This window comes from Hordeum vulgare, chromosome 7H, assembly GCF_904849725.1.
Source record: "Hordeum vulgare subsp. vulgare chromosome 7H, MorexV3_pseudomolecules_assembly, whole genome shotgun sequence".
NCBI lineage: Eukaryota > Viridiplantae > Streptophyta > Magnoliopsida > Poales > Poaceae > Hordeum > Hordeum vulgare.
In genome coordinates, this window is record NC_058524.1 from 90,290,305 (window position 1) to 90,299,268 (window position 8,964).

At 40.6% G+C, this 8,964-nt stretch overlaps 1 protein-coding gene across 1 annotated transcript; it reads left to right on the top strand.

Moving 5' to 3' along the window:
• Nucleotides 1–6,050: 6,050 nt before the first annotated feature.
• On the top strand, nucleotides 6,051–7,635 carry LOC123407058 (aspartyl protease AED1-like). Its single transcript, XM_045100098.1, has 3 exons — nucleotides 6,051–6,126; nucleotides 6,158–6,198; nucleotides 6,275–7,635. Exons 1-3 carry the CDS (start codon nucleotides 6,051–6,053, stop codon nucleotides 7,550–7,552), a joined length of 1,395 nt encoding a protein of 464 aa, XP_044956033.1. The 3' UTR covers nucleotides 7,553–7,635.
• Nucleotides 7,636–8,964: the final 1,329 nt, after the last annotated feature.

Genomic DNA, 8,964 nt, shown 5'->3' on the forward strand with positions numbered 1-8,964 from the left:
ACCCAAGTAAAGCGAGTTTGTGATACACATTTGTGATGATGCTAATAGTTTAGGCTCGTATAGCATTGGAGCATTATCACATGTTTTATATTACTTTGGCCGAAATATATGACCCGGATATTTTATTTAGGTTTATCTCACTTGTATTACTACTAACACCGCATAACACTCATATTGTGTCCGCGTGTAGTGTAACCAAGTAAGGATAGTTTATGACATTTGATTTTGGCGATGCTAATAGTTTAGGCTCTTATAACATTGAAGCATTTTATAAATATATTTTTATATGACAATGGCCACAGTTTATGGATTTAACATTTTATTCGGATTTATCTTATTGGTATTACTAGTAACACCATGTAACACTCATACCGTGTCCGTGTGTAGCATAACCAAGTAAAATCAGTTTTTATATGATGTGCAATTTGATTATGCTAACAGTTTAGGCTCTTATAGCATTGGAGCATTTTATGACATATAAATGACTTTAACATTTTATTTGGATTTATCTTACTTGTATTACTACTAACACCACTTAACACTCATACCGTGTTCGTGTGTAGCGTAACCAAGTAAGATTGGTTTATGATATGCGATTTTGATGATGCTAATAGTTTAGGCTCTTATAGCATCGGAGCAGTTTTATAAATATGTTTTATGTGACTTTGACCAAATGTGTGGCCCAAATATTTATATAGTTTTATCTTGCTTGTATTAATACTATACCTCGTAACACTAATATAGTGTCCGCATGTAGCGTAACCAAGCAATATTGGTTTTTATGATGGGACATGTTTTATAATACATCTTGCATGGTTTTGGTCTTTGCGTGTGTAGCATAAACATATTTTTAATTAAGTTTTGCCTTACTTGTATTACTACAAACATCGTGTAGCATTGGGATAATGCCCACACGTAGCGTAACCAAATGAAGGTCTTTTTAATATATATATTCTTTTCCGTTTTACAACTAGCGTGACACATAATGTCTATAGCGTAACCGAACAAGAATTTTATTATGAATTTAGTTTAGCACCTTTGCAATTTGGCTCCAACATGGTCATATCAGTTTCAATTATAATGACCAAAGCAAGACAATTTTCATGAAGTTTTCGTCCTTATGACATTCTCTTGATTTGTATCAATGCATAGGGACCATACCAAGGAACGAGATTTACGTTCATCTTGGCTTGTATCGCTATGGGGACCGAACCAAGAAGGAGATCATTAGGACAAAGAGTATGCAACGAGTAAAGCAACCACACATGCTCCTTGGCTCGTACCGCGATGGCCAAATCAAAGACAGAGATTTGAAGTAAATATAACATGCTCCTTGATTTGTACCGCGATGGCCGAATCAAGGACAAAAAATTGGTGTAAATATAACATGCTCCTTGATCCGTACTGCAATGGCCGAATCAAGAACAAAAATTTGGGGTAGATATAACATGCTCCTTCCGTACCGCGATGGCCGAATCAAGGGCAAAACTTTGAAAGACGAAACCAATACCTTGATTTGTACCGCGATGGCTGAATCAAGGGCTAGAGTTTTAAAGAGGAGGAAGAAGAAAGCTCCATGTCTCGTACTGTGCTGGCCGAACCATGGGCTAGGGGAGAGCCATGAATCTCACCTTCTCACCTCCGGCAAGCACCACGCCTACCTCCTTGCTCCTTTCTCTGTGTGCTTCTCTGTATTATATGCGTTTGTTGTTTGATTTTCAATGGTGGGAGAAACGAATGAAGTGCCGACCCGAGAGCAGTCAAGGCGCCTGGAATTTATAGGGGCGGGTATGCAGCGCTGGTCCTTGGAGAGGTGCCGCGAGCGCCAAGCATGCAAACTTCACGTCGTTATCATGCAGAACGTGGAAGCGGGAGCGTGGGATCGTGGGAGCGGGGCTGCTCCTTTCCTTTTTCTTATTTCTTCTCTCCGTAATAATAAAGCAAATTCGGTTTCTGGTCGTCCGTCTTGGAAATTACCCCTAAATTTTGAATAAATTACCCACCATGCCACCGGCAAGTAATAGAAAACATTTCACAAAGCGAAAAATCTTGGACTGGGCCGGCCCATGTAAAAACCTCCTATATTACGCTCTGCACGCCGGGAGAATATCCAGCACACCGTATGGGCCGGCCCATGCACAAGCGCCTACTTTTAGTTCCGTTTATTTATTTATTTTCAGTTCCGTTTTATTTTTTTATTTTAAATAAATTAGAACTTCAAATAATCTTTAAAATTTTAATAAACTGAAAAATATAAATCAACATATTTAAAAATTAAAATGTTTGTGACTTCAAAAACTGCTCGGAGTTTTGTAAAAAATACTCGCATATACAATAAAATGTTTGCAATTTTAGAAAAATGTTTGTACAATAAGCAAAGTCCATGATCTCAAATACAATTCCATGTATTAAAAATTATTAAAGGCATTTAACAAAATGCTTTCTAATTCAAAATATGTTAATGCATTTAAAAAATGTCCTAAAATTTTAAAAATAGGTAATGCCTGTTTTGATAGTTTCTTTTCTTTATTTAAAACTTTCCGTTCCATTTTTGTTTATTTATAAGTTAAATAATTTAGAATTACAAATTTTTTGCATATTAAAAAATAGGAGTTTTGAATTAAAATGCTGACGAATTTTTATTTTGAATTAAAAATAGGATTCAAAAAAAGCACCGTTTTTTTCTTTTTGCAAATTTCAAAACAATGTCCATGAATTTAATAAATATATGACTGATTTATAAAAATGTTTGTTTATTCAGAAAAGCTTCATGCATTTCAAAAAATGTTTGTAAATTTAAAATAAAATCCTCCAACATCAAAAATTATGTTTGTCTTTTCTTGGATTGGTCGCCAATTCAAAAGAAAATATTTAAACCCGTTCGAAATATAAAAAGTATTCACGATTTTTAATAAATGTTTGTGAATTGTAAAAAATATTCTCGTTTTTAAAATTATTCCCATATTTGTAAAATTGTTCACGAAAGATGTAATGTATGTAGTTAAACATTAATGTTTATAAGTCTTTGTGACAATATACCTGTGTGAATTTTGAAGAATTAACTGTTGGATGGATCGGATTATTATTGTATGTTTTCTAAAAAAATTCTTGAAATCTTTGAGTTACCAAGATTTTTGACAACCATGATATATATTTTTTGAAAATGTAAAGATTGCTTCAATTTTTGAATAAATTTAAAAGAAGAAACATTTTCTTGCATTTGTGCACAAAATTTCTAAATCAAGCGATGATATGTGAACATAATGTGGTCACCATCATTGAAGATTATGTTTTTTTCTTCCGTGGCAACGCACGGATCATTTTGCTAGTTATTGCTAATTAACCGACCACGTCCCATCATCTAACATGGACTTAATTAAGTTATTTTCTTTGCCAACGTGTGGTGTGTGCCTTTGATATAAATGGAGCCTGATCCATGCATGCACGCCTAAGCATGGGAGGAGGACGTCCAGTACGTATGACGTTGCTATATGGGTGGGGTGGATAATTATTTCATTACTTCCTAATCTTGCCATGTAATCAATCCATGCATAATATTCCCTTCGTTCCTAAATACAAGTCTTCATAGAGGTTTCATTAGTGGACTACATACGAATGTATATAGACATATTTTAAAATGCACTCCCTCCGTCCCAAAATAACTGTTTTAAGCTTAATACAATTTTGTATTAGAGCTAGTACAAAGTCAAGACAATTATTTTGAGACGGAGGGAGTACATTCACTCATTTTGGTCCATATGTAGACCCTTAATAAAATCTTTTCAAAGACTTATATTTAGGAACGGAGGAAGTACATGCATGCATGTAGCTGGTACTTACACCATAAATGTACATAGCCATTTGCATGACCGGCCTATCTAGGCCAAATTACTTGTTGTCACACGCAAAAACATTTTTTCTATTAATAATTATACGATGACTCGACATTTTATTTATACATCGCAATGTGTTATCTTATTTTATACAGACATTATTGTATCAATATTTTTTTAAGGACAATAAAATAATGTTCATAAATATGATATAATAATCTTAGCATTGTCTATGAAACTTGCATTTGGGTCAACATTGGTGTTTCGCCGTTGATGACGACGTACATGTATGAAAGTCATATGTCCTTTAATTCATACGACGATATGACTCATTTTTTTTTATTTTAGGGTTCATTATTTTATACGGACATGCATGGCGGAAATTCATCATGTTCTTTTCTTTTAGCCGCATATTGGGTAATTAATTCACTGTTTTGTTTTATCATTTTAAGGAAACGATTTTATTTGAATAATATCTAAACATCATATTTTACTTTGGTCGAAATAGGTGTCAACAGTAGAGGGGTATATATATAGCACAAGAAAAGGAGTTCTCTGGGTTGTGTTCTGCAAGTGACTGAATGTTTGCGTAGCAACCTAGACATCCAAATGTCCAGGATGGAACCCGGATAGTCACGCTTGGTCAAAGCTCTTCGGAACCAACGATGAAATAGCGAAACAAAGTGTTGCTCTGAGTAAATGTTTGATCGAACGTCTGGGAAGGAACCTGAATGATCTGTCTAGGGGTAAAACCTACTGGAATTGGAAGCGTGCTACCTAGATGTTTGGGATGCTTTCCGGAATGTACCGGGCAACCCGGTTGAAAACGCTCTTGTGTTTGATTGTCGGAGTAGATCCCGGACAATCAGTTCCAGGGTAAACCTACTATTGTTCTGTGATAGGCAAGCTAGACGTCTGGAATGCAATTCGGGTGATCTGGCAATAGCCCGGACATCCGGGTAGGAACATGAACAATGCTTTTGTGAAAGTTGAAGTGGCTATTTGATAAGATTGATTTTGTGGATAGGTTGATGAAGGATTTTTTTTTTGGTAAAGATGTGAGTGGAATGATGCTGAGAAGATGTTGACTTGAGCAAATATTTCACAAAATCCTTTGATCATCACTTAATAGTGAGGGTCCCTACAACTCAATATTTAATAAAAAAAGCTATGCTTCTATCGTTTTCACCATGCTTGAGGTCATATTTACTTTGGTGGGTCCTCGATCCATGCACATACATGCCACGGGGACTAATAACTTGTGTATTCACTTAACAAAAATGATTAGTCCCCTATATGTACTATATCATGATGGCACATGTTGTCGCGCCCGTCTATTTTGATAAAAAGATGATAGAAATATTACAAAGATGTAGGCTCCTGAAATCTTAGTTTTTTTTTGAGAATTCACATTATGGTCCCTCGATATAGGAAAGAAATATAAGCGAACAAACTCAAGGAAATTGAATTGTGAAAAATGGAATCAGATCAAATCACAGCCAGCCAAAGGAACATCATGCAAGTAAGGGCTTGTTCTCCCGTGTAGAAATTAATAGGTTGATTTTAGAAAAAACAGATGACCACACAAACATATTTATACAGAACAATCGATACACTATTTCCTTCAAGAAAAATGTGCTAACACTGAATAAACATCAAATTTCAAAGCATGCTTTATTTGTTTGAAGAATTTAAACATCAAATTCATGTCAAAACTATAGAAGACCGTACATTTTGTACCATGTGGCTCGAGGCTTGCTTGGGCTTTATCATTACTACTAGTGTTAGGTTCCCCGTTATCCCGTGTTATAGCAAACACCAAACAAGCAAAGGGTCCAAAATAAGGGGTATTACAAAAGTTGAAGGTTTAACCCAAGTGGTTAAAAGTTGGATGTTTGAGTTGGACTAAATTGCGCTCTAGTTACAAGGTAGGAAGCGGGCAGTGAACGTACAAGACAAAGAAGTGCGGGTTAACTCGAGGAGAGAAAGTATCCTTCTTTTGTCTACTTATTATTACTGCTAAGACAAGTGTATTGAAAAGTGTAAACACGTCCAGGGCTCCACCCCATCAATCCTTGGTATAATCTTCGAGCCCAATTTCCCTTTTCGTGATTGTTCAGTCCCACGTAGATTCCTGTGTCTGTGTGGTTGGTGTATAAATTTGGGCGTCCTACACATGGTTAAGCCCTGCCCTGGTGTATACTACTGTAACTTCCAATGTCTTCTCCCTTGTTCTTGTGCATCCTCCTGGTCGTATTTGGCAGCTACCTTTCCATTACTGCTGCAGGCGACGGTAAGCAAGGCTTCGTTGTGGTGTCAAGCAGGTCATTTCAGACACAAGATGTCTGCTCCACGTCGACTGCAGGTACGTACATGAATTGAGAGCATGGCATAATTTTCAACGTTAATCAATCTGCATTTTAGGAACAGTATGACACTAGCTCGGATGTATGTATGTTTCAGTGACGCCGCTGCCAAACCGCGCCGGCGCCGCTGTGCCGCTGGTGCACAGGCATGGACCCTGCGCCAAGTCGCAGTCCACCGACAAGCCATCGTCTTTCGCCGATGCGCTTCACAGAAGCCGCGTCCGCGCAGACTACATCATGAGCAGGAGCAGAGCAACCACCATGCATGAGCAGGAGAAGGGCAAGGTGAGCGTCCCGGCGTACCTGGGCACCTCCGTGGACTCGCAAGAGTACGTGGTCACGTTGGGCCTGGGCACGCCGGCCGTGGAGCAGGTCCTCCTCCTGGACACCGGCAGCGACTTGTCGTGGGTGCAGTGCGCGCCATGCAACTCCAGCGACTGCTACGGGCAGAAGGATCCCTTGTTCGACCCGCGCAAGTCCTCCACGTACGCTCCCATCCCCTGCGGCTCCGACGTCTGCAAGACCCTCCAGTCCAACCACTTGGACAATGGCTGCACCATGAACGGCACCCACTCCCAATGCGGGTTTCGAGTCGAGTACGGAGACGGATCAAAGACGAAAGGTGTGTACAGCAACGAGGCGCTGACGCTGGCGCCCGGCGTCGTCATCCAGGACTTCCATTTCGGCTGCGGATACAAGCAGGGCGGCCCGAACGACAAGTTCGACGGCCTGCTCGGGCTCGGCGGCGCGCCCGAGTCGCTCCCGGTTCAGACCTCCGCGGTCTACGGCGGCTCCTTCTCCTACTGCCTCCCGCCGGTGAGCAGCGGCACCGGGTTCCTCGCCCTCGGCGCGCCCAGCAACGCCTCGGGCTTCTCGTTCACGCCCATGACCCACTTCGTGGATGACGCCACCTCCTACCTGGTGAAGCTCACCGGCATCAGCGTCGACGGGAAGCAGCTCCGCATCCCACGGAAGGTGTTCGAGGGGGGGCTGATCGTGGACTGCGGCAATATCATCTCACATCTGCCGTCGACGCCCTACGAGAAGCTGCGGTCCGCGTTCCGGGCGGCCATGACGGCGTACCCGCTCATCCCAAGCGATGACGGCGACACATGCTACAACTTCACCGGATTCAGCAACGTCACCGTGCCCAAGGTCGCTCTCACCTTCACCGGCGGCGTCACGGTTGACCTCGATGTCCCCAACGGGCTTCTCTTGGACGGCTGTCTGGCATTCGCCGATTCCGGGCCAGATGATTACGTCGGCTTCCTCGGCAATGTTCAGATGAGAACCTTGGAGATGCTGTACGACGTTAAGGGTGCTAGACTCGGATTCCGGGCCGGTGCCTGCTAAGTGTGACTCCTCATCTCAACGTATGCATATCGGGCTTCTGGTGGGAAGATGGAGAGGAATAAAAGAAAAAGCATTGGTTCGCATGATGATTTTTTTTTGAACCGGGCTTTCTCCCCTTTTCCATTACTTTGAAATACAATGTCTTAGGACGAGAACAAGAGAGGGAAAGGGAAAAAAGCGAAAAAAAACGAGTTTGGAGCAATATCAGGAAACCCGCCATTCACGCGTGTCATCAGGAACATGAACTGCGGGACGAAAACCTGCTATCACCCTAAACTACACTGCTAGGAATACAAGTATCAATACCACAACATCTATCATCAGACCAGGCTCACCAAAAGAGCACAAAGACCAAACTGAAAACAAGTTATACGCCCAACAGAACATAAAACCTCGAGCACCACCATGGACAACAGGTCACCATCATCGCAAAACAACATCACCATTCATCCCAGATTTCTTCATCTTCAGCCTGCTCGCTTGCTTCTGTCCTCGGCGGTTCACATAGACATAGCATTTGAGCTGTACTCTTCTTCAGCAGCTGGGCTCCTTTTTTGATATTATCTGACATCTCTGGTTTCTGCATACCTGCCCAGTAATCCATAAATGCACTTGTTGTGAAAGCAATCTCAAAAGGAGTTTTGATCAATTTCTTCTCAAAGGTAGCCCTATTCCGAGCCAACCAAATGGACCAACAAACTGCGGCTAAGCCAACAATGTATATTTCGCAAAGGCCTGGCAAAAAAGCATATAACCAAGAAAAAACTTGCCAGATTGTTTTCGGAACATAACTAGTACCAACAACATCACCTACTGTTCTCCATACAATCCTGGCCACAAAACACCCAAAGAAAAGATGCTGTGCCGACTCAAGTTCATTACAAAAAGAACATTTGGGATCTCCCTGCCACTGCCTTTTTTTTCATATTATCTCTAGTAAGAATAGAGTTTTGGAAAAGTTGCCACAGGAAAATTTATATTTTCAGAGGAATTTTAGCCCCCCAAATCCACTTATAATATGCCCCCGCAAGATTTCTCCCCAACCATCTATACATAGACTTAGTGGAATAATCTCTGGAGTTATCCAACCTCCAGTAAACCTCATCATTTTGATCTGCACAAATCTTATCCAACACCCATTGCTTCATATTTTCCCATTTTCGAAGCATAGCTGGAGATAACCTCCTCCTAAAGGAGGTAAGATGATTCATACTTTCTAATTTATCTACAGTACAATCCTTATCTAAGCAAATTTCAAAAAGATCAGGATATTTATCTTTCAGCAGAAAATTCTCACCCAGATCATCTAGCCAGAGACTAGCAATGTTACCTTTCTTAAGCACCACCCATCTACCAGCCATATAATATTCTTTAACTTTCAGAATATTTTTCCAACAAGGGGAATCAGAAAC